The following is a 25,164-nucleotide window of genomic DNA, read 5'->3' on the forward strand; positions in this document are numbered from 1 at the left end:
TTCTTTAAAATCTTTAAATAAGCAGAATTATAAAATCTGGGGGAAAAAAATCAAAACAGGCAGCCACAGCATGGGATCCCTAGTGTACTTGCTGTTGTTTGTAGAATGAGGCCCGGGGTAGAATTTGCAAACCGCTTTGCAGACAAGAGCTCTGACCCAAGACCATGATTCACGTTACACTAGGCAAATGCGTGTCCATTCTCTGTAGCACCTTAGAGAAAAGGTTGGCTGTGTGGGTGACATACGAATATATTAATTTCCCAGACACTGAGTTGACTAGGGAAAGATTAACAGGTCTGCGATACGTGAGGGTTCTCTGATTTCTCCCCGAGTGATACAGAGGAGGGATTGTTTGTGGTGCAGGTATGAGGTAACACAAATTTGCCAAGAGTGATGTTACAACAAACACTACATCTGGCCCTGTTGCTTGCTCGGGGCGTTTCGGGAGAGCAGCAGGACGCACGTCCCCCGGAGGAGGGCACGGTTGGAAATTAGCCTGAGCAAGGAAAGGTCTGGATCAAAGGCTGGTCACTTTCTAAAGTCAGCTCCCTCCCACCATTTGACTCTTGTGCTGAGCTGGCCACAGCCTGGATCGGGACACTCGTAGCAGCCCAGGGAAAAGCATCAGGGCTTCTCCTGTCTCCAGTAATAATGCCAACTGTGGATGACATTTTAGAGCACATCGGGGAATTTAACTTCTTCCAGAAACAGACATTTTTCCTCTTAGCTCTACTCTCTGCAGCGTTCACCCCCATCTACGTGGGCATCGTCTTCCTGGCTTTCACCCCAGATCACCGCTGCCTGAGCCCCGGGGTGGCCGAGCTGAGCCGGCGATGCGGCTGGAGCCTGGCGGAGGAGCTGAACTACACGGTGCCCGGCCCGGGGGCTGCCGGCGAGACCTTCCCCGACCAGTGCCACGGCTACGAGGTGGACTGGAACCAGAGCGGCCTCAGCTGCGTGGACCCGCTGGCCGGCCTGGCCGCCAATAGGAGTCACCTGCCGCTGGGGCCCTGTCGGCACGGCTGGGTGTACGACACGCCCGGCTCGTCCATCGTGACCGAGGTAAGCGCGAGCAAGCTTTGCATTAGGAAAAAGCCAACAGAGTAGCTTTTCTTAAGGAAGAGGCCGGTAGGGCCTGGTTCTTAACAATGTCTGGACATGCTCTTTGGACTCAGAGGATCTTATAAAATCCTAGTTTCCAACAAAAACATGCAGCCTCTTATTTGCCTGGCATATAGGTGAGGTAGTTAAATTTCATCAAATTCTGACAATAATGATTCCAGAGCATGCAAGTTTCAGGGGTAAGAAACAAGCAAAAGCAAGCAGAATTCCTGGAAATAATTCCAGGGAAAGGAAAGTTGTCAAGCCTCCTCTTTTGTTTCTGGAAGCCCCCCGTTCTGGCAGCTGTACAGCAGATGGACAGGTGAGCGCTCATGGAACTCACCTGAACGTTGCCTCACTGAGACAGATGTTCTTCCCTTGATGGCTGTTTTGCTCTCTTTGATTTGCTCGAAACGTTTGCATAAAACCATCCCGGGCTGGAGCTTTTGCTAAGGCACTAATTCCTTTATTAAAAACTCCAGTTGACATTAGCATCTCATTATGAAGCCTCATTTTGATAAATATAGAGAAAACAGCCCAAAAAATGGAGGCCTGCTTTTCTTGGAGACAAAGCAAAATGGGAGGGTACAATTATTCTAAAAATCCAGAGAAAGCCAGCTGCCTGGCTTAATTTAAAAGGAGCGCTTGGGTAATGGGAAGACGCTCTGTCTGAACAGACTTTTAGGTAGAGAAGCTTCTCTTCAGGGGTCCAACAGTTACATGAAACCATAGGCCTGGGTCAGAGATAGAACACCGTACAATTTAAAGAGGCTGTACAGCAGGGCTTAATCTCATCCCTTCGTGCAGAGACGAGGAAGCTGAGGCCCAGAACAGAGAAAAATTCTGCCCAAGGCCACATAGTGCGAGCTAGCAGTTTGCCCTAGAAATCGGATCCCCCCACTTCCGGCCCAGCACCTGTTCTTCCTTCAACATTGCCTCTTGTTCCAAATGAGAGCAAATGTAAGAGCCTGAGAAGACGCTTCTGCTTCCCCTGCCATTAAAGAGACAGCGAAGAGAAGCTGAACAGTCCAGCTTCCTCGGGGCAGTATCTATATCCTCTTTACACACCCATTTGCTTCTGGGTATTAAAGTTAGAAAGGAAAGGTGTGGAGCACCTGGGTGGCTCAGTCGGTTAATCCTCTGCCTTCCGCTCGGGTCAGGAGCTCGGGGTCCTGGGAGGGAGCTTGCTTCGGGCTCCCTGCTCAGTGGGGATCCTGCTTGTCCCTCTGCCCCTCCCCGCTTCTCTCTCTCAAATAAATAAATAAAATCTTTTTAAAAAAGAAAGGGAAAGTGGAGTATTCACCTTGTATGAGCTGATTTAGCCAACAGAATTTGGCTTAACGACGCACGTCCAAAGAGAATGCTAGATAAATTGTGGGACAAATCTTCAGATTTGTCTGAAGAAAATTTATATAAGCAAGAGAAGAGTTCTTGGCTTTCTGCCATGCCATGCAGCAGGAATACTCAGTGAGTTCCTGGGGCTGAGTTGTATCCAACAGGACTTTGTTTTCTCTGCTGACCCGGAAAACCTTTCACCCCTCTGCAGTTTAACCTAGTGTGTGCCAATTCCTGGATGCTGGACCTGTTTCAGTCGGCTGTGAATGTAGGATTTTTTATCGGCTCTGTGGGTATCGGCTACCTCGCAGACAGGTAGGTGCCCTGCGAATGTGGTGGAATTTTGAGTCCTCCTCTGGTCTGGGAAGCACTTGGATTCACCTGCCCCTGCTTGAATAGTATCCTTTCCTCAAGCATGAAGACCGCAGTTGCCTGGCCTTGTGTCAGCCATCTTGACAATTTGCAATTTCTTCTCCTGCTTCCATCAGCACAACCGATGCGAATATTTTCTAGTTCTCTGGGGTCGTAGAGGACCATTTCTATCTTAGGCATCAGTTTTTCTTTGTGGGCTATCCAGAGTCCTAGGGTTGGAAGGGAAAGTCATTGATGACTTGATCCTTTTTGTGATTCCCAGTTCATTGGCCTCATCCTCATCATCCCCGTCTGTGAGCCTGTGGGGTCCCTGAGCTCTCTCTCCTCTGCCTGCTGCTTCTATTCCCAGAGCCAATATAGACTCTCCCTGTGGGTGTCCCTGCCTGGCCCTTGGCATTGCAGGAGTCCTGAACTGGGGCCCGGGCTCCAGATGTAATTATAGGTGTGGAACCCAGACACAATCTGGTAAAAGGGAAACTGGGTCCATCTGCACTGACAGATGTAAATATCCACGCCCACAACGTCAGTGTCCCTGAAGAAAGATGAGGAAAGACCTCTCTGTGTAGAACATATAGCAAATGGTCCTCTTAGATGTTCTGTGTCTTCAGGGAGCTAGTTTTCAGTGAGTTGTGTGAATCCATTTGTGCCTTTATGTCTTACTTATCCATCACTTTGTAATCCCAGATTCACTGCGCTGAAAGTTCCTTATAACAGGCATCTTTACCAGGTAGATGGTCAATTAGATATTTTGAGGAAAAGGGAAAAGAACAGAAAAATTTGCTTTGTAGTTGATACTTTAGCACTCATAATACTATTTAGTGGGTGTTGTCCATGTGCCAGGCACCGTGCTCAACTGTTTGGACAGTATCATTTTCTTTAATAACCAGTCACCCAGGAGATTGTTATATAGAACTATAGAATAAATGTATATAGTCTAATTTATTTAATACATTTATATTTATTACAAGATAAATTTTCATTTATTACAAAATATAAATATACATTTAATTCTGAAATAAATGGCAAATACACTTTATGCTTGTTGCTCTCCCCAACTATATCTGTGATGCAAATAAACCCAAACCTATGAGCATTATATTAAATGTAAATCGAATATTTTCTTTGACTCCACTGTATTTTCAGGATGGCGGAAAACTTGCAACTGAGTTAAAGATTAATAGCAATAGCTTAATCTATCCTCTCCCAGGAGCATCTGCAGTTTCACAACCTGCCCACCTCACCACCCCCCTACCACCTCCGTGGCAGCAGAAGGCCATTGAGGCCACTGGGCCACAGGGCAGCTCCATCCTCACATCCTACATGACACTTCTTTACTTCTTTAACTGTCTGCTTAGCCTGCCTTCAAGGGTTCTTCCTGGGACTTTGTGTGGGAGGCTTGTGAGGTAAAGGGGAAGGTCATTGGTTTTATTTTTATTGCCCCACAAGTGAGGTCTGTGGTTTGGAGATGACTCTGTTAGGAGTTAGGAGAGCTGCCGGCAAGGGGCAGTCCAGAGTCTGCCTTGCTCCGCAGTGTCTGTCTGGCCGGTTGGCTCCTCACCCCCTCTCCTCTCCCTCGTTCCCTGCAAGGCGGAGATACTAACACTCAGCTGCCAGGATGGAAGTGAGCAAATAAGTGACTGAGCCTCATGGCTGGTTAAGTAAATGAGTTAATTATTCTCATCCCACTCAAGGAGTAGGAGACCGGTTATAATTCCCCACTGACAGTGCATTCCTGATTTACAAACCTCAGTCAATTAACCACCCTCTTGGATGACCTCATTATTTTGTTCCTATTGTTGAAATATCCTATGCAAAGCTGATGACTCATTATCCTTCCCCAAAAAACGATGTCCAAAACTCCGTTTCTTTTTCTTAAATTGTCTGACGTTTGGGTGGTTGTTGCCTCTTCTTTTCTCTTCTGCTCGTGTATGCATGTGAGAGTGGGCAACAAGACAACAGCCAGAGGGAGAAAAAGAAAGATCAAATTATCTTTTGCATACTCAATGCCTATTTCTGGACAATATTCAGATTTTTTTATTAACATATAATGTATTATTAGCCCCAGGGGTACAGGTCTGTGAATCGCCAGGTTTACACACTTCACAGCACTCACCATAGCACATACCCTCCCCAATGTCCATAACCCCACCTCCCTCCAATATTCAGATTTTATACAAGGGTGTAAGAATCTCATGGAAGCTCATTTTATGCTGCAGATTAAACTAATATTAAACAAAACAGATTGTCTTTTATGATGTTTTCAAAACATATGAACAGTGATTAAGGTAGCTTTAAGAAGAAAACCAGAAGGATATTATGAAAAGGTTGTAAATAAGGACACTGAGGTTTACACCATGTCAACTTTCTGAAGGTCAGTTTATAAATAGACTGAAGGGAGAAAGAATGGGAATGTGGTAGAGAATTTGAAAATAAACCTTTTATAATATATCTCATTGATGTCATCATTCAAACTTCCTAAGGAATTTTTTTGTAGTATCACCTGACACAAAAAAGTAATCTCTCACAATTCCAGATTTGTTACTCCACTGATCAGTAATTATATGTTCTGTATTTAGTGGCATACCTGTAAAAGTTTAATGCCTGGCTTCCTGAGGGATAAAGCCCTGATGTATAGCACTTGCTGATTTCCATGGTGTATATAATCCCACCATGGTAATTTCTAGCTACCAAATTGAGGTCACTGAACACAGACTTGGCTAGAAATATGCACCATTTTATAGTATTTCCACTGTACAGCTACAACAGACAGAGGTAAATAATCTCATGAGCATAGATTATGTTCAAACATGGTAAAATAATTAGGAAGCAATGTTTTTGCATATTTATTACACATGTTTTTAATATAAGTGCATGATAGAATTTTTAACAATGATTCTGTTTAACAATTAGCTGTCAAGTTTTCTGAAAGCCTAATAATCAGCTCTCAAGAGCCAGCACCCTCTGTCTATATTTCATGATGGAACTAGATCAGAGCATAATCAGAGTCCCAGAGGGTCATCATCAAACTTACCCAATTATCTGAAATCTTCCAAAATAAGCTCTCCACCACTGACTATGTGCCAGGCACTGTACTAGGCATCCTGATGTGTTCTATGTCATTTAGGATCCTAACAGCCTTTTATTTTTTATTTATTTACTTACTTTTAATTTAATTTTTTTTCAGTGTTCTAAGATTCATTGTTTTTGCACCACTCACAGCCTTTTAAAAATAATATTCTTATCCCCAATTTGCAGATGAGGAAATTCAGTGAAATGAAAGTGGTTCTTCCCAATTTAAGTGTGCATATAAACCCCTCAGATCTTGTTAGAACTCAGATTCTGATCCAGTGGGTCTAGAATGAGTCCAAGCCTGTGTTGAGCCACTCCCCGGTGATGCTGATAAGCCCTGGGCCACGCTGAGTAGCAAGTAGCTAATAGACTTATGAAGCCAGCAGTACTGGAATCCACCCCTCTCCCCTGTTTTATCTCTTTGTTTTTCATTTAATCACTTATGTGGTTCTGCTGTGGGGAGAAGAAGTCTCAAAATGCAATCCCAGATCTCCAACTCTTCTTCCAGCCATTCCATATTTTCGTAATAACATTATGTCCTTATTTGGAACATGTCCCCCGCTGAAGTTATTTTGCATCATAGATTTGATTTTCTGAAGGTTTCCATATTCTGAGTTTGCGATGGTAAATATACTCTCTTATCAGCCACAGGATTTTATTCATCTACAGGAGCATGACAAGTATTGTATGCCCAAGTCAACTTTGGAAGCTAGAGAGCTAGCCCCTGAGCAAATGTTTATAAACTCCTAAAGGGTAAAGGAAGGGGTCTGGTGGGAGAAGATGAGAAGAAAGGCTAAAATACTTTGTTGAAATGTGACTTGGGAAGTCTAAATTGAAGGCCAAGGAGGCAGGGGTGCCTAGGTGACTCAATCAGTTAAGCTCTAACTCCTGGTTTCAACTCAGGTCATGATCTCAGGGTCGTGAGATTGAGACCCACATTGGGCTCTATGCTCAGTGCAGAGTCTGCTTGTGTCTCTCCCTCTGCTCCTCTCTCTGCTTGCTCCCTCTCTCTCTTAAAAAAAAAAAAAAAAAAGGCCAACGAGGCAGATGTTTATAGTAAGGAACCATAAACTGAAAATTAAGAAATGAATGGCCAAAACGGGTCTTAAAAGTTTATCAATTTACATTAATTACTCATGAGACTGCGTGATCTCTAAATTTCAGATTTAAAACATTCACATCCCAAATAATTGTTAATGATGTTGTGGATTATATTCACATAGTCAGTTAATATTGAAATGGTCACTAGAACAAAGTTGCCTCCAAGCAGAGCAACTAATTTAAAAATGTTCATCCACCATCAAATGCGCAAAGCAAATGACATAAAACATGACTCTTCAGTTTGAAGTAGATAAGCAAGGATTAAATAAAACACTGGTTTCTATGAAGAATCTTTGAAATATCCATTAATGGCCAATTAGGCCAATTGGAACGAAACAAGGTGGACATGATGACGATATGAACAAGTTGTCCCAAGTCAAGTTTTAGAGACCCTGCTTTACAGATAGAAGGCAGGAAATGGGGGAGACCAAGTGTCTAGTTCTTTACATGTAGTATCTCACTTAATCCTCTTGTCAGCTGAGTCAGATAGGTCTTTACCAGATGAGGAAATGAAAGGTTGAGTAATCGGCCGATGTCATAGTAAGTAGTAAAGCCAAGATTCAACCAGATCTCTAAGTTTTCCCCTTCTCTGTGTCCTGGTACACTCTCCAGGTCCCTCAGCTGATGAAACCCAAGTCTCTCTGACTGAAGGTGTGGTAGAAGCTACCTGCTGGGGTACTTCATGACAAAGACCCCCAACTCCCACCTCACAGCTAACACCAGAGTCCTTTTCCATGGAGATGGGCAAATACCACAAAGTCCAAAAGCAGTGTTGAAAATGGATGGGGGATTACATTAACCACCGAATTTTCTTTTTCCTCAAGTAAAAACTTCTCTTGGGTGGGCAGTTGGTTGAGACTGTTAGTGCAAAGGCCCAGCTGCTATGATGATGGAAGACCCAGACGGACCCTTAAGGCATTCAGCACTGGGTGGCCTGGAATAATCACCTCCTGCCTGAATACCCTCCACAGTGTGGGACTGAGAAGTTTCGCTAGCCCTGGGGTGAATGGGGCTCGTTGTGAATAGAATTTTCACAGAGTGCCCTGGGAAAAGTATTGAAGTGAACTGACCTGAAGTCAGTGATTCTCTTGGTGGGCACCAGTCCGAGCCTCCTGAGTTTGAGTAATTCAGAGCTAACCACCCCTTAAGATTTCCATAGCTTCCATGCCATTTTCTACAATCTTCACGAATCTAATCTAATTCTGTGTTCTCTCTTTCTCTCCCTTGCAGGTTTGGCCGCAAGCTCTGCCTCTTGGTCACGATCCTCATAAATGCTGCATCTGGAGTTCTCATGGCCGTTTCCCCAAACTATACATGGGTGTTAATTTTCCGTTTGATCCAAGGGCTGGTCAGCAAGGCAGGCTGGTTAATAGGCTACATCCTGAGTAAGACTTGCTTGTGGCTGTGGCTGTGGGAACAAAGCCACATTGCTGTCAAAACGCTCAGGAGACCGGAGGGGGCTGTGCCAAAAAATGGACCCCGCCTCAAAAAAATGCTGAGAGATTTTCTTTTTTTCTGTATCAGAGGATTTCTAAAATCTTTTCAGTCAACACATTCTGCATTCTTCCCCTAAAGAAAGCAATGAAGGCAGAAATGAGGGTAAACATCATACCACCCAGAATCTAATATAACTTCTTAGGAAAAGGTTTTCTGTACCCTGGGGTGTTACACAGAGAGAAAATCTAGCCTACTGTGCCTGAACATAAAGAAAATTCGCAGTGAGAGTTATGTCAGATTTACAAGGGACTTTATTGCTTTGCATAAATGGATTCTAGGAAGTCACTCTTACCTCAAACTATATGCACCGTAAGGGAGAATATGAGCTCTGTGGGGAATCTAAGTTCCCCAGCCACTTGTCTGTCCAGGAACCACTTACTGTAGCCAGAGTTATGCAGGAGCTCCATGGAGTATAGGAGAACATTTGAATCCTAACAGCATAGCGTCGTTAAAGCCATATTAAGAAAAATTAGCATCCTAATTAGATCTTGGGAATGAATTCTATCTTTCCCTTGGTAACATTCAAATAGCATCCATATGAAAGGAAATGGATGCTTTGAAATTGAAATCATCACCATCATAAAGGCTTCATTATCCATGAGAGCTAGAATACGTGTGCTTAAAATTGTACGTGGTAAAGGTAATCCAGGGAACTCTGTGAGATGCAGAAGGAGGATGCTGGAGGCTATTATGAGCTGTCCTGGTAGGCATCTAATCTACATGAGGGCAGCAAAGAAATTAATGTACAGTTATTCAATCAATAATTTGGTTTTTAGAACACATGATGGGTGGAAATATGTATAAATTAATTGTATAAATTTCAGCCTTCTGCCCATTAATTTCCCCTCCAGTCCTTCTGAATGTCCTTAAGGTACAACTTGCTGTTTGACCTTCTACCCCACGACCCTCAGACCCTGTCCATGACTCCAACCACTTCAAGATATTTCTACTTATTGAGCTCTTACAGACTTTTGTTTAACTCTGTTTTAAATACTTTTTGATCATTTGCAGTATTATATGGAAATATTTTTCAGGTGCATTTCTATATGATTTATAAATAGTTGAAGTCTTTAACATGATTACTGAACGTTTAAACCCAAAGGTCTGTGGCTCATGGAATACTTGGAATTTAAATTCTAATATGTTTGTGATATAGAAATGACTATCCCATAGATCCATGTACTGTGGACTTCACACATCTGTCAAGGAGCAGTCATGGAATGGGAGAAAGCTGATTATTTTACCACCTGCAGTGGGGTGCTGATAACTGGCTTTTGGAAAATAAAACCCCTGATTTTTGGTGTTGTCTGATTTCAAAATTGTAAATACCCCCACCATAACCCACTTTAAAATACAAATGGGCTTAATAACAAACTTGCAAAATTCCTGGAAATTTATTTATTTTTTTTAAAGATTTTTTTATTTATTCATTTGACAGATAGAGATCACAAGTAGGCAGAGAGACAGGCAGAGAGAGAGGAGGAAGCAGGCTCCCCGCTGAGCAGAGAGCCTGATGCGGGGCTCGATCCCAGGACCCTGGGATCATGACCTGAGCCAAAGGCAGAGGCTTTAACCCACTGAGCCACCCAGGCGCCCCTGGAAATTTAAAAATCAGTTCTTGCAAGCCAGTACCAGCTAACCAATCAGTATGGAAACCCACTAAACCCACCACCAGGTTTCCAAGCCATTTACACACATGATCATGATTGTCCAGAGAATATTTAACTCATATAAGAAAATGAGTTATATTGAGATGTTCACCTACATTAAAACCACCTACAGTCTCAAGTCAATGTTGGATCCCTTTATTCAGGTCTTAAACTACCATTGCCTTCTTACTCTAGATCAAACTTTTGCAAATAAAAACAACTGGATTACTTTTTTTAAACAGGCAAAGACAATTCAAAAAAAAAAAAAACTTTGGATTGCTTCAGAAAATTTTTTTGCACATATCCGAAATCCAGTTGCATTAGCCCTTGAAATTATTCTCTAAATCAAACATTTTGCTCACACTGGCAGTCCTCTCACCCCACCCAATGTGGAATTACAAGATCTTATATTAATTGATGTGACAGCAATAAAAGAACCCAAAGAACATTTAAATTTTTGGAAAGTTGTTTTAAAAAATTCTAGAATTTGGTCTCTTTTTTGAGGTTGGCATGCTAGTCTCCCCAAGGCTGGACAGCCAACTCATTGCCATACCGACTTGACTGACCATCTGGGCTCTCTCTGCAGTTACAGAATTTGTCGGGCTGAGCTATCGGAGAACAGTGGGCATTGTTTACCAAGTGGCCTTCACCGTCGGGCTCCTGGTGCTGACTGGTGTGGCTTACGTGCTTCCGCACTGGAGGTGGCTGCAGCTCACTGTTACTCTGCCCAACGTCTGCTTTGTGCTCTATTACTGGTAAGCGCACTTGGAACAAAAAAAAGAAATAACTTGAACTATTTCATTTACTGGGAAGGCTGCCTCCCTTAATGCACACCATCCTTCCAAATTCCAAGGTGTCCTTCACTCTTTCCTTTCATGAAAAGCCCAGGTCCATGTTTCAGGGATAAAAAAAAACAATAACAAAACCACAAACGCCAGTGGGTCTCCCTCTCTGGAAATTGAATGTCCTTTTACTTTGAGCTTAAGAATTTTAGATCTGAATCTTTTCACATTATTTATGTGGTGTTTATTTTATTTTTTTGAAGATTTACTTATTCACTTTTGAGAGAGAAAGAGTGCACATGGGGTAGAGGAGGGGCAGAATGGGAGGAAGAGAGAGAATCTCAAACAGACTTCTCGCTGGGCTCAGAGCCCAATGCAGGGCTAGATTTCATGACCCTGAGGTCACTACCTGAGCCGAAATCAAGAGTCGGACACTTAACCGACTGAGCCACCAAGGTGCCCCAATTTATGTGGTGTTTCAATTAACTTCTAGTGACTGTGGTGCCCTTGGCAGAGATTGACAATGTTAGTATTCTTATTCTGTCCCAGGGGAGACTTTAGTGTAAGAGAAGATGGAGTGTGGCACTGTGTCACCACTTCTCTACATCCCTGCCCAAGGCAGACATCGCAATCAATCCCAGTCCCAATCCCAGATCAGACCAATATGGCACCCCAGACAGACCATGCCAATCAGAATCATCAAGGCATATGAAATACATTTGTTACCCCTGCTGAGGGACCATGGAAGCAGTGGAAACAGCAGAAACTATCAGAAATCCCTAATGCGAGGTTACCTGAAATAAAGCAAGATGGATGCTGGGTTATCAAGCAAATCCCTCTCCCTTGCAACAAACTACTTTCTGGATGTATCCACCTGTTCTTCCCATAGTTGTCAAGAATTAAGTACCTCAACTCTTCCAGGAAGCCTGTCTCCTCCAAAAGCTGGTCAAACTCTGAGACCAACACTTACGCCCCTCCCATATCCATTCTTCCTCATTTATGGCTCTGAAGCCACCCTGCAATGGACTCTTTCTGGTTTCTTAGACATTTGCTCTTCCATCCTCCAATCCATGTTTCATGCTGCATTTCCAAAATCCAGATCCACCATGTTCCTCTCCTGCCCTCAAAGTCTTTCAACAGTTTTATTTCCCTGATGCTTTAGCACAACAGAAAAGACACACACATTATCTAAGTTCTGACCACCTCTGGAGCCTTCCCTTCTTACCATTTTTACTCAACAGAATCAAATTTAATTTACTTACAAGTCTGCAACCTCCATGATGCAACCACATTATTAAAAGATCACCGGCGATGTAGAGTAGAAAACAGGTGTTTGCAGGGAAGAGTGGGGATAAAGAGATTAGGTAAGGGACTATTGCCATAATCCTTGTAAAAGAGGACAGGACCTGAATTAAGGCGAGTGAAGGAAACTGTAAATACGTTTCATCAGGTAGCAATGACAGAGCTTGGTGGAGACTGAATGTGAAGATTTAGAGGGAGGAGGTACCTTGTGGGTGGAGCAGAGGCTTGTGTGTCTGTATGTGCTGGGGGCACCATTCAGAGATGAGGAACACAGGAGGAGGAGTGGGTTTGGAAGGTGGGATGATGAGGCAAACTTGGGATATGCCAGATTGGAGATATGGAAAGGATATGAACATGCACATAGCCAGGCACGGTTGAACTTAAGGATCAGGAATTCAAGTAAAATTCCCGTCTTTGTTGTAGCTACAGGATGGAGGCAATCACTCAGAGAAAGTGAGCAGAGTCAGGAGAGGAAGGGAATGGGGTAGATCACGAGAAAACGCCAAATCCTGAAAGCCTTGCTGAGGAGCCAGGACAGAACAAGGCAGGGGTTGGGGGGGGTGGTTACCATGATGAGAAGGGAGAAGATACGGGGGCAGAATGGATGTGGCAGTCACCAGAGGAGGGACTTCTTGAAGGCTGGCCTTAATCAGGCTGCCCAGGTGGGGCTCCTGTCCCTTGCCCAGTGACATTACACACACATCTCTGTAACCCTCATGTCTTACTGCTTTTTGGGAATCCACTGTTCACTTGACATTGAGAGACTTGTCTGTCTGTCCCAGTAGGCTGTCAGCTATCAGAGGGCAGGTAACATTAGGGGCCCTCTGGCTCAGTTTCCTGTCCAGGGCCAGAGACCCATAGCCACGCCCCCAGCAGATGATTATTCACCCTCTGCTTGGGCACTATTATGGCTAACTCCTACTTCATCTTCAAGCAAGCCACTTTACTGTAGAACCCAAAGCTCATGTTCCAGAGACTTCTTTTTGAGCCAGAAGTTACATTCCCAGAAAATGTACCCAGAGCTACAAATTCTTCACTTAGAGCTTCAAAAAAAGTCATTTCTATTCTCCCAGGTAGTTCTTGAACTATCTGGATATGCCTCTAAGAGTCCACCCAGACTTTCCCCCTATGGGTTGGCCATTTATGGTTCCTGTCTTCTCTGACCTGGTTCCCAAGTCTTTCACCCTCTTGGCCCTTCAGCTCATGCAACAAAGGGCTGAACTGACTCTGCTTCCTGAGCTGTGGGTGACTGGGCTGAACCTGTGCACCAAATGTGATCTAGGAAATCTGCGCTATGGTGTTACAGCAGAAAGGATGTGCTCTGTGAGCTGTGAACTGATTGTGGCTGAGCTCACCACAATTCCATTCCTAATGTCAAGTCTTAATCAGTTGTATTGATTCCTGTCTCCATTGCACTCCCACAAACTTCCATCCCGAGTTCCCTTAAGCCCCATCTCTCAGAGCAGCTGTTCCAAGAGTGCTCTCCAAACACAGATCCAAACGGCTAGCATCCTGCTCAAGGAGCTACAGGGATTCCCTGTCTGGCCAGATCCACCAGCTTGCCTCAGACTCTTACCTCCTTCCTTTGAGAAATCAGCTCTCAGAATAATATATATAAAGCAAATACTTGCTTTCCCCCAGAACGGAACTGCATCCTTCCACCTGCACCCCTGCCCCCCAGCTGTCACCTCTCAGCACTTTCCAAGCTCTAGCCAAGCCAACCTACTTCTCCTCCCTCTAGCACAGGGCTGGGTGGATATTCAGTTGGCTTCTGCTTTGCAGAGTCCCACTGGGAACTCTCTGAAGAGGGGAACTGCAAGGTTCCTGTACAAGGCTGAGTAGAAGTCAACTGGTGAAGATGGAAAAACCCACATACTACAACCCCTCCCCGCTGAGTAGGGAGCCTGATGTGGGGCTTAATCCCAGGACTCCGGGATCATGACCTGAGTTAAAAGCAGATGCCCAACTGACTGAGGCACCCAAGCACCCCATGCAATATTGTGTTATTAACTATAGTCGCCATGCTATACATTATATCCTTAGGACTTATTTATTTTGTAACTGGAAGTTTGTGCCTTTTAACCCCTTAACCCATTTTGTCCACCTCCTCCCCTAACAACCACTAATTTGTTCCCTGTATCTATGAACTTTGTTTGCTTTAAGTTCAGTGTATAAGTGAGATCTTACAGTATTTGTCTTTCTCTGACTTACACACTTAGCAAAATACCCTATAGGCCTACCCATGTTGTCACAGATGGTAAGACATCGTTCTTTTATATGGCTGAATAATATTCCATTATATATATGTGTGTGTGTGTGTGTGTGTGTGTGTGTGTGTGTGTGTATACCCTTAGGTTGTTTCCATGACTTGGCTCTTATAAATAATGCTGCAAGAAACACAGGGGTGTGTATACCTTTTTGAATTAAGTAGTTCCATGTCCTTCTAATAGATGCCCAGAAGTGGAATGACTGGATCACATGGTAACTCTATTTTTAATCTTTTGAGGACCCTCCACACTGTTTCCCCCAGTGGCTGCCCCAGTTTGCATTCCCACCAGTGTAAGTGTTTCCCTTTCCCCACACCTTTGTCAGCTTTTGTTATTTCTTGTCTTTTTTATTCTAGCCGTTCTAAGAGATGTGAAGTAACATCTCATTGTGGTTTCAGTTTGTATTTCCCTGGTGATGAGTGATGAGCATCGCCTCATGCACCTGTTGGCCATCTGAATGTCTTCTTTGGAAAAATGTGTATTAGGATCCTCTGCCCATTTTTTTAAAAAGATTTTATTTATTTGTTTATTTGTCAGAAAGAGAGAGAGAACACACAAGTAGTCAGAGAGGCAGGCAGAGGCGGAGAGAGAAGCAGGCTCTTTGCCGAGCAAGGAGCCCGATGTGGGACTCAATCCCAGGACCCTGGGATCACGACCTGAGCCGAAGGCAGCAGCCTAACCCACTGAGCCACCTAGGTATCCCTCCTCTGCCCATTTTTAAAGCAGATTTTTTTTATTGCTATTGAGTTGTATGAGTTCTCGGTATATTTTGAATATTCACTCCTTACCTGATATATGATTTATAAATATTTTCTCTCATCCAGTAGGCTGCTTTCTCATTTTGTTGCTCTCCTTTGCTGGGCAGTTCCCGCACAATTTTATCTCCTTTGTAGACCCAACTGAACCTCACTGTGTAAGATCTCTCACAGGGACAGGGGCTCAGGAAGACCCCCACATCCCATACTGAACAGCACTGATAACACTTGTGCTAAACCTTAGGTGCATCCCTGAGTCTCCAAGGTGGCTGATCGCCCAGAACAAAAGTGCTAAAGCCATGAGGGTCATGAAGTACATCGCAAAGAAAAATGGAAAACCTCTGCCTGCCTCCCTTCAGGTGAGCAAGCAGCTGAACTCTCAGATCAAGGAACAGTGACAGGAGGGTCTGAGAAAGCCATGCATTCTCAGTGGGGAGTCTCAGAAGGGGCTCACCATATGCAACAGGGTAGTTCTGTTGTACTAGGCTTCATGGTTCCTGGTCAAAAATTCTAAATCAATCCAAAACATAAAACTAAAAGGAAACCAAAAATCACTTAAAGGCAAATGAGAAGCTTCTACTGTGTGCAGCCCAAGGCTGTGGGGTCACTGGTACCAGGTACCCCGTGTCTGCCTTCCTCAGGTACTCATTGGCATGCTCAGGGAGGGGGCTTTTTCCAGGAGGGAAGAGTCTTCAGACAGAAATCATTTCTTGGAATTTTAAATATTTTTGATAGAAACTTGCTCCAGAATGATCTGTGCAGTCTCCTGCCTTCTGAAATAAAACATATCACGGGGATGTCCATCCATTTTCTCCACGTTTCGTGGTTTTGCCTTTGGAAGACCTCATTGTCTTTAGCTGAAGCCTTTTGATCCAACAGGGGCTGGGAAAGTGAAAATCAAGCTGATTAGAAAACCCCATCAAAGTAAGAGTAATCGTCTCTGTGCCAGGAGCTAAGATAGGTTACCTGTAAGCATTTATGATTTTCATGACTTTAGAGTGAGCATTTGGGGACTCGAAGCCCCCCCCTTTTTTTAAACTTCCTCTTCAGTTTCTGGGTGGTTGGGCAGATCCTCTTTACCCTGGATGACCAGCATAGCCCTCATTCTTAAGTTTTAGATCCTTTCAGAAATCTGTCAGGGACTAAAGCACGTGTGAATCACTGTCTGGCCAACGTGCAGAGTTCATTCACGTGAGCGTCGTGAGTCTGCTGAACGTTCTTGCCCTCGCTCCTCAGGCTTGCAGAGCGCCCCCCCCCCCCACACACACACCCATGTTGCTGTAGGAAAGAGTGGTTTTCGCAAAGGTTTCCTTCCCAAACCCTGGAGATTGAATCTCAACTCCACCACCTACTGTTTTCTTACAACACAGGGCTTCTCAAACTTTAATTAATATCTGTGCACAGGATGCCCCTGGGGATCTTGCAGAAATGCAGAGTGGTTCAGCCTGTCTGGACAGGTGCCCCGGGTCTCTCATTCTAACAAGCTCTAGGTGATATGGAGCTGCTTTGAGTGCCAAGATTCCGGAGCAGAGCCTCCTGGTCCGACAAAGAGCATGCCTGGTGCCATCAGCCCTCAGGACCCCTGAGCTGGGCTTCGTTCTGCCCCCTTGTGCTTGACCAGTGCCGCTGGACATACGCGCATGAGTGACCTAACTCCCCCTAGCCTAGCTTCCCCTTCTCTGGAAGGGGGTAAAAAAGATGGGAATGAACTTCCAGGATAGCCAAGGTTAAATGAGCTAGTAAGTGTGAAAGGCTCATTAGAAACCCTCAGCAGGTGTCAGGCAGGTACTGTCGTGATTCCTTGTCTTACCCAGGGACACCATCTTTCACCACACAAAGCTGTTCCTGCTGTTTTTATCCTAGAGCCTCAGACCTGATGAGGAAGTTGACGAGAAGCTGAATCCTTCATTTCTTGACTTGGTCAGAACCCCTCAGATAAGGAAACATACTTTGATCTTGATGTACAACTGGTAAGGAAAATTTTTTACTTTAAAATCCCTCCACTTTCTTTCTTTCTTTCTTTTTTTTATTTTAAATCCTTGTCATCCACATTAGGGGAGGAACAAAGAGAGCACTGTCACACAGCCTAGATCCAGTACAAGTATGGACAGTGGACAGCAAGGGATCTCATTTATAGCCATGTTTTCTGATACCACTTTTTGAGATAGGTGTTTGGAATCAGCTTACAGTCTCAAAGCATAGATAAGTATGTTCACAACTTTGGCATTGCCTTAGAATCTCCTGCGAGATTATAAAATATCAATGCCAGAACCCCAACCCTGGCCCCAGAAAAATACTGATTGAATTGGTCAAGGGAAGGGTCTAGGCACCAATATTTTGACATTCTCCAGGGGAGTCTGATATAGAGCCCAACCTGAGAACTACTGGTTCTATACCTATAATGAGTATAGATCTCTCCTTAATGCACAGGGCTAGCAAGGAAAGGGTCTTTTCCCTTTCTTGTCTATTGGAGAAAGAAGTAAACTTACGAAGGAGAAAAAACCACAAGGAATAATCCATGAGCTCTACAGTCCAATGGTGATGCGTGATCATTTCTGCTATCTGCAGGCTGTTCCTAGAGCTGTGAGCCGTTCACTCAGCACCAAGCCTTCTTCAGTGCAACTCACTTTCCTTTTAGTGTGTCCCAGGACTCATGCTGGCCACAAGAAGATTTGGAACCATAGACAGAAGCAAGGCTCCTTAGGAAGTCATTTAGCAACCTTATCAATACTACCTTTAAAATACAGCCAGGAAATTTGGCTTCGTACCCTTCTTTCCTTTTCTGAATAGTTGTGACTCTTGCCCAGCATCCTCTTATTTGTCATTATAGATAATGAACACTTCCAGTCAACAAAACACAACCAAAAAACACCATCAAAATGCTATGTATTGTGTTAGAGGAGAAATCAGCAAGAAGGGAAGTTGTACCCATTTGGGGATTTGGTACCCTGTTTGGGTCTCTGACTTCCTAAAATTTGAATTAAGTAGTCCATCCCTTTGATCCCAATTCCATTAGAAGACCACAAAGAAAGAAAGAATTAACAACCACTAATAACCTGAGACAGTTTTACCAACTAAGTCACTTTAGAAAGACATGTCTTCCTACTTTTCAATTTGGCCAGGGAGTGTTATCCTAATTGCTTCTCCTGTCCCAGTTCTGGGGACCCAGTCAGCCACTGTGGTGGGCCAGATCATGTAAAAGCAGTAGAATGAAGGGAAGAGCAATTAGAAGATGACACAGAAAGGTGATCCACGATCAACTCTTCTTTTTCCAGAAGCCTCTCCTTTTTGATGACTTACTTCTGGAGCTTGGCTTGATCTGAGCTTCTCCTCTTTGCTCAGGTTCACAAGCTCTGTTCTCTACCAAGGCCTCATCATGCACATGGGCCTTGCGGGAAGCAATATCTACTTGGACTTCTTCTACTCTGCCTTGGTGGAATTCCCAGCCGCCCTCCTCATCATCCTCACCATTGATCGTATAGGTCGTCGGTCTCCATGGGCTGCATCAAATATGGTGGCCGGGGCAGCCTGTCTCGCCTCGGTTTTCATCCCTAATGGTAAGTGTCAAGCCACGCTAGCGTCTTGTCTTCCAAGGCCCCAAGAAGAGGGGATGTCACAACCTTCTGATAGTAAGATGATGTAATTTATCATCCAAGTCAATTTGGAAAGAATGAACACAGTATCTGGGACCTTCCTGAGCAAACTCATATGGTCACCCTGTCTTTAAGAACAATTGTACCTAACAGTTGCCTACCGTAATATAATCACGATTGTTCTCTAATGTGCTATAACAAGAGACTAAGAGGACACATGCCATAGGCCATTGATCTGGCCCAGAACAGAGAGCATAGGCTTTGGGGTAGAGCAGGCCCAGGCTTAAAGTCTTATACCCACATTTCCCAGATACTATTTAGGTAACTCCCCTTGAGCTCCCTGCACCATCCTGCAGAACAAATAAGAAAGTTTAGGGAAATGTAACCAATGCACAATTGTTCAGTTCCTTTCTTCCCTTTTCAAATGCTTTCTCAATTAGGAGAAGCAAAAACTTGTACAACAGAATCCTATTGGCAACATGGAGCTTTCTTTCAACACTGTAGTTATTAGCATTTATTTAAAATATGCCCACATTTTGCTGTTTTGGGGGGATGGCCTGTATAAATTAGAGTTGGCCCAGCTTTGTAAACTGGTATAATCCAGTTGTCATTAATGACTGAGGTCTAAAGGGAGTGTTAGAATCTTGTCCAAGGTTACAACTAACAGAGATGGGAAATTTTGCTCAAAAGTCTTGAGTTTAGAGAAGAAGAATATTGCATTCTCATCCCATTCTGGAATGTGGACTCTCCCATCTGGAGTACTGTTTGCAGACCAGGGATTGTGTACAGTGTGTGTAATTGGTGCATTTTTGCCCTTCAGGTCTCCATTGGCTAAGAGTTATAGTTGCGTGTTTAGGTAGAATGGGGATTACAATGGCCTTCGAAATGGTTTGCCTGGTCAACGCAGAGCTTTACCCCACGTTCATCAGGTGAGCACATTTTCCTCAACATGAAGAAGATGGGTGGGGTGTTGGCTTATGGGCTAGAACTATGAGTGCCAGCAGATGGCACCTTCCTTTTCAAAACACAGGGCAAGAAAAACCAAAAACCAAACAAAACCACAGGGCGAGAGAGGGTAAGAACATTTAAAGGCAGTAGCCAGACCACATCTCACAGTTACAGGGTAGGGTCAAATACAGTCACTGTGAAGTGAGAACAGAAGATACTGGTTTCAAGAGAGGGATTACCAAATGGCCATGGGCAATAGTGATCAGAAACAGCACAAACAAGGGGCGCCTGGGTGGCACAGTAGGTTAAGCGTCTGCCTTTGCCTCAGGTCATGATCCCAGGATCCTGGGATCGAGCCCCATATCCCGTTCCCTGCTCAGCAAGGGGTTTGCTTCTCCCTCCCCCTTGGGCCCTCACTCTCTCCAGCTCATTCTGTCTCTCTAACTCACTCTTTCTCAAATAAATATTTTTTTTGAAAAAAAGAAAAGAAATAAAACAGTATGAACAGGACCAAAGAACAGTGAAGGGAAGACAGATGACCAAAGTAAAAAGTGAAAAATGCTCCCCCCATTAAAAATCTTCAAAAAAGACTAATATAAAACAAGTACAACAGAATATGAGTGGAATTATGAATCATGCACCATTTATGTGTGTTGAAAACAAGGTGAACACCATTTTTTCAGTTCACAGACACTTTAGCGATTTGGGGAGGATTTATTTGGGGGTGGGGTGGGAATAAGTACTCTATGGTGGAAGCTGGAAATTAAATCAGCTCCACGTATTTCAGGAATCTGGGTGTCCTTGTCTGTTCCTCCATGTGTGACATCGGTGGCATCGTCACACCGTTCCTGGTCTATCGGCTCACTGATGTCTGGCATGAGCTCCCGCTGGTGGTTTTTGGTGAGAAATCCTCAGACATATCTTTAAATGAAAACCTATTTTTCTAGGGACCTCCATTGTTCCATCTCAAAATAGGTATCACGCCTCCTGACAACTACTGAATGCCAGTTATAATAATTAGTACTTCTCTCATTGTTAGTAATAGCATAGGTAATACTAGTGGTGCCTACTAAGACTCAAGTATGGGAACCACTAGGACTCCCAGCCTCAGCGATACAAAGTTCAAGAAGGAGTGAGGTGGAAAGCTGTTTGCCTGAAGAACACCCTTAACTCTCTCCTCACCGATTTCCACCCCTGCTTGAGTCTCTTTGTCACAGAGCTCACTTTTTCTGCCTCCTTTATGGCCAAACATGGGAAAATACAAAACTTTTCACTTCATTACTTCAACAAAAAGTGGCTAAAACCAAGGGGGTTTTGAAAGACCACAATTAAGGAAATGCATCAGCATCACTGCACACCTCTGTTGGTGTTGGGTGCCCCTTCCCCAAATCCCTTGGGCAATTAGATTTAAGGAGGATTGGCACAGCCCTTTCCTCCAACCCTGAAGGAATGTACCAGTGTGGAGTCCTCCCTGTCCCCTCACTGTCCAGCCTGCAGCATGGACGGTGACAGGGACAAACCTAACTATCAGCAATTAATATGCAGAGGCCAATGTTGAACATAACATCTACAGACTGCGGAAGGTGTCTGGGAATCATGGACACTCCCATTTGTTCATGTCCATTCTTTTCCCCATAGCTGTGGACAATGGGACAGATCTTCCCTGTATGCCACACAGAGGGGTACGAAGGGGTGTCCAGAGTCATGCACACAGCATTCACCTCCTTGAGCTAGCCAGAAGGCCTCAACACACCCAGCTCAGCCTTCTTTTAGACCCACTGGGAGTGGGTCTAAACAGACATGAACAGTTTTCCTCAACCCTCACTTAATTTGGGGGGAGGGAAGACAAGACACTCTGTACACCGGGGGCACTTCCAGGTGGCTTTTCTCCTAATGCCACGCATTGGTCACACACAAGTACCTCTGCTCATTCCTCTTCTCAAGGGATGTGTGAGGAAGAAATTTTCCACTGCTGTAGTTGTGAAAGCAAATAAATGTTCCACACTGCTGATAAAACTCACCCTCAAAACAGACCCAGTGAATTCCTCTCGGCTGCGACTTAGTAACAGTAAAATGGCCAAAGTTGACAGAACACAAGCTCTTTATCCTGGCATAAGCATGACCCTGGCACCTTCCTCTCCCAACACTGGCTGACGGACCTGTGCAGAGCCTTCTTTCCATCTTGGAAAAATACCACAACACTTTCTGGATGCCTTCCTTCCAAGGAGGAAGGTGGAAGCGCCTCAATCTTGGCCACTCCCTTAGGTGAGCAGTGAGTGACCTACAGGTCAGTGAAATATTTGTGGAGAACAAACTTCATGTTTCTCCAAGGACCATTTAAAAATGCAATGCCAAGTCCAGACCTAGATGAGCCTCTGTGGAACCTCCCTTGGCATTCACCTTCCCCTGGAAAAGATCAAGGATTTTAACTCTATTTCACCCTTTCAAATAAACTCAAAGTCGACTTCCACTTTTATCAATGCTTATAGTTCTGTCTTCTTTTCTCACCAATCTGAGCAGCTAGCAAGAAACAAGACAAATACTTTTCCATGTTTACTCCTTTTCCATTCTTTGGCATACAATAATGGCGTACTGACTGTGGTCTTGAAATAACCAGAAGCAATTATCTAGAGCCTGAAAATCAAGAAATGAACAGTTGAAAGAGCACTGGGAAAAATGTTGATAAGAAAAACAAAGCTGGGAGCATCATGTTGCCTGATTTCAAGCTTTACTACAAAACTGTGATCACCAAGACAGCATGGTACTGGCACAAAAACAGGCACATAGACCAGTGGAACAGAGTAGAGAGCCCAGGTATGGACTGCAACTCTATGGTCAAATAATCTTCAACAAAGCAAGAAAAAATATCCAATGGAAAAAAGACAGTCTCTTCAATAAATGGTGCTGGGAAAATCAGACAGCTATGTATAGAAGAATAAAACTCAACCATTCTCTCACACCATACACAAAGATAAACTTGAAATGAATAAAAGACCTCAATGTGAGGGAGGAATCTATCAAAATCCTGGAGGAGAACATAGGCAGTAACCTCTTCGACATCAGCCACAGCAACTTCTTTCAAGATATGTCTCCAAAGGCAAAGGAAACAAAAGCAAAAATGAACTTTTGGGACTTCATCAAGATCAAAAGCTTCTGCACAGCAAAGGAAACAGTCAACAAAACAAAGAGGCAACCCATGGAATGGGAGAAGATATTCGCAAGTGACAGTACAAAGGGCTGATATCCAAGATCTATAAAAAAAAACTCCTCAAACTCAACACTTAAAAAACAGATAATCACATCAAATAATGAGCAGAAGACACAAACAGACACTTCTCCAGAAAAGACATACAAATGGCTAACAGACATATGAAAAAATGTTTATCATCATTAGCCATCAAGGATATTCAAATCAAAACCACACTGAGATACCACGTTATACCAGTTAGAATAGCCAAAATTAACAGGACAGTAAACAACAGTGTTGGAGAGGTTGTGGAGAAAGGGGAACTCTCTTACACTGTTGGTGGGAATGCAAGTTGGTGCAGCCTCTTTGGAAAACGGTGTGGAGATTCCTCAAAAAATTAAAAATAGAGCTACCCTATGACCCTGCAATTGCACTAATGGGTATTTACCCCGAAGATACAGATAGAGTGAAAAGAATGTCTATAGCAGCAATGGCCACAATCGCCAAACTGTGGAAAGAGTCAAGATGCCCTTCAGCAGGTGAATGGATAAAGAAGGTATGGTCCATATATACAATGGAGTATGATGCCTCCATCAGAAAGGATAAATACCCAACTTTTGTATCAACATGGATGGGACTAGAGGAGATTCTGCTGAGTGAAATAAGTCAAGCAGAGAGAGTCAATTATCATATGGTTTCACTTACTTGTAGAGCATTAGGAATAACATGGGGAACACTAGGAGAAGGAGAGAAGTGAGTTGGGGGAAATCGGAGGGGGAGACGAACCATGAGAGACTGTGGACTCTGAGAAACAAACTGAGGGTTTTGGAGGGGAGGGAGGTGGGAGTGAACCTGGTGGTGGGTATTAAGGAGGGCACATATGGCATGGAGCACTGGTACAGTACATAAACAATGAATCTTGGAACACTGAAAAAATAAAATTAAATTAATTTTTAAAAAAAGAAATACCCTGGTTAATGAGGCTTATCTTTGCAAATATAAAAAGCTGAAGAGATGATCATTTGATTAATCTATTATATATTCTCTTCCTAATTCACTCACTGCAGAGAATCAAAGCCAGCAAATACGTGTAAAATTTGCACAAGTTACAACCAAGTGAATCTTTACATGTTTGGAGAATCTCTGAAGGTGGCTACTTCATTCATAACTCTCTGACAAGGTCAGCCATGGAACAAGCAGGAGTGCATTTCAGTCTTAGTACAAGCGTGTGAGGTGGGAGTATCAACCCACTTTATGGCCACGAGCCTGGTGCCAAATTTCCCAGGGCTCTGAGACCAGTGAGTGCGGGCTCAGCGCTGGATGCCAGACACCCAGAGCTCCACCAGAGTCCTAAACCTCTCTCCGTGGCTTCGATTCCTGTCATTCTGTAAAGATGTAAAAACAGAGGCCAGTGTGCATTTTTTTGGAACTCCAAAACCAGTGAAAACTCCACATCTACTTCCTGCATTCTGTTACCACAAAACATAAAACATAACCTTAAAATCCCAAAACGTTAATGGGAATTTAAAGACACATAAACACTCGAATGTTTACTATGACTCCCCAGCATGTGCAAAAACATTACAGCTGCTGACAAAGGAAAAAGGAACAAAAGGAATTTCTCAAACACCTGAATCAGAACTGAAAGTATAGGCCTGGCTATGCTTTTTAAAAGCCATGATGCAGTGATATGTGATTCACGACTTCTGGGTTCTCTTCGTGCTCCAAGTTTCTGACTAATTCTCATTACTAAGTGCTTAATATTGGCAGGGTTATGTTCTTCCTTTCCTTAGAGTTGATTTTTTTTTTCTGAGTTATTTTCTAACTCCAATGTATCTTAATATTATGGCAATGTTTTCTAGCCTAGAATAACCTTGACTCGAAATGTTGAGTATTCCATCTCCCTATAAGGAATTATAATCCAACAGAGTTTAGAATCAGCAAAATATTTATAGGATAGTCAGAGATAAAAAAGAAATATGTAAGTATAGAAAATCACACACGCAAAATTTTTTTAAGAAGTTCCTATTATAAAGCCTGCATGTTTTAGTTCTTAATGTGATTTGCATTTGTTTGGCTTCCAGCGGTGATTGGCTTGGTTGCTGGGGGACTGGTGTTGCTGCTCCCGGAGACCAAAGGGAAGGCTTTGCCTGAGACTATTGACGAAGCTGAAAACATGCAGAGGTAGGGAGCTCAAATTTCTCCA

General features: G+C 43.6%; 1 protein-coding gene across 1 annotated transcript in view; it reads left to right on the forward strand.

Annotated features, from left to right (window-relative positions):
• Nucleotides 1-318: 318 nt before the first annotated feature.
• Nucleotides 319-25,164, forward strand: part of LOC111158722 (solute carrier family 22 member 2) — a 30,619-nt gene continuing 5,773 nt past the window's right edge. The window contains exons 1-10 of the mRNA XM_022520949.1: nucleotides 319-1,062; nucleotides 2,648-2,751; nucleotides 8,209-8,363; nucleotides 10,711-10,879; nucleotides 15,475-15,589; nucleotides 17,094-17,200; nucleotides 18,573-18,787; nucleotides 19,644-19,752; nucleotides 20,559-20,671; nucleotides 25,043-25,142. Of these exons, the coding sequence (XP_022376657.1) occupies nucleotides 652-1,062; nucleotides 2,648-2,751; nucleotides 8,209-8,363; nucleotides 10,711-10,879; nucleotides 15,475-15,589; nucleotides 17,094-17,200; nucleotides 18,573-18,787; nucleotides 19,644-19,752; nucleotides 20,559-20,671; nucleotides 25,043-25,142 (1,598 nt within the window). The 5' untranslated portion in view covers nucleotides 319-651. The remainder of the gene's footprint in view (nucleotides 1,063-2,647; nucleotides 2,752-8,208; nucleotides 8,364-10,710; nucleotides 10,880-15,474; nucleotides 15,590-17,093; nucleotides 17,201-18,572; nucleotides 18,788-19,643; nucleotides 19,753-20,558; nucleotides 20,672-25,042; nucleotides 25,143-25,164) is intronic.

Source organism: Enhydra lutris, unplaced genomic scaffold (assembly GCF_002288905.1).
Source record: "Enhydra lutris kenyoni isolate GAN:26980312 unplaced genomic scaffold, ASM228890v2 scaffoldscaffold62, whole genome shotgun sequence".
NCBI classification, from domain to species: domain Eukaryota; kingdom Metazoa; phylum Chordata; class Mammalia; order Carnivora; family Mustelidae; genus Enhydra; species Enhydra lutris.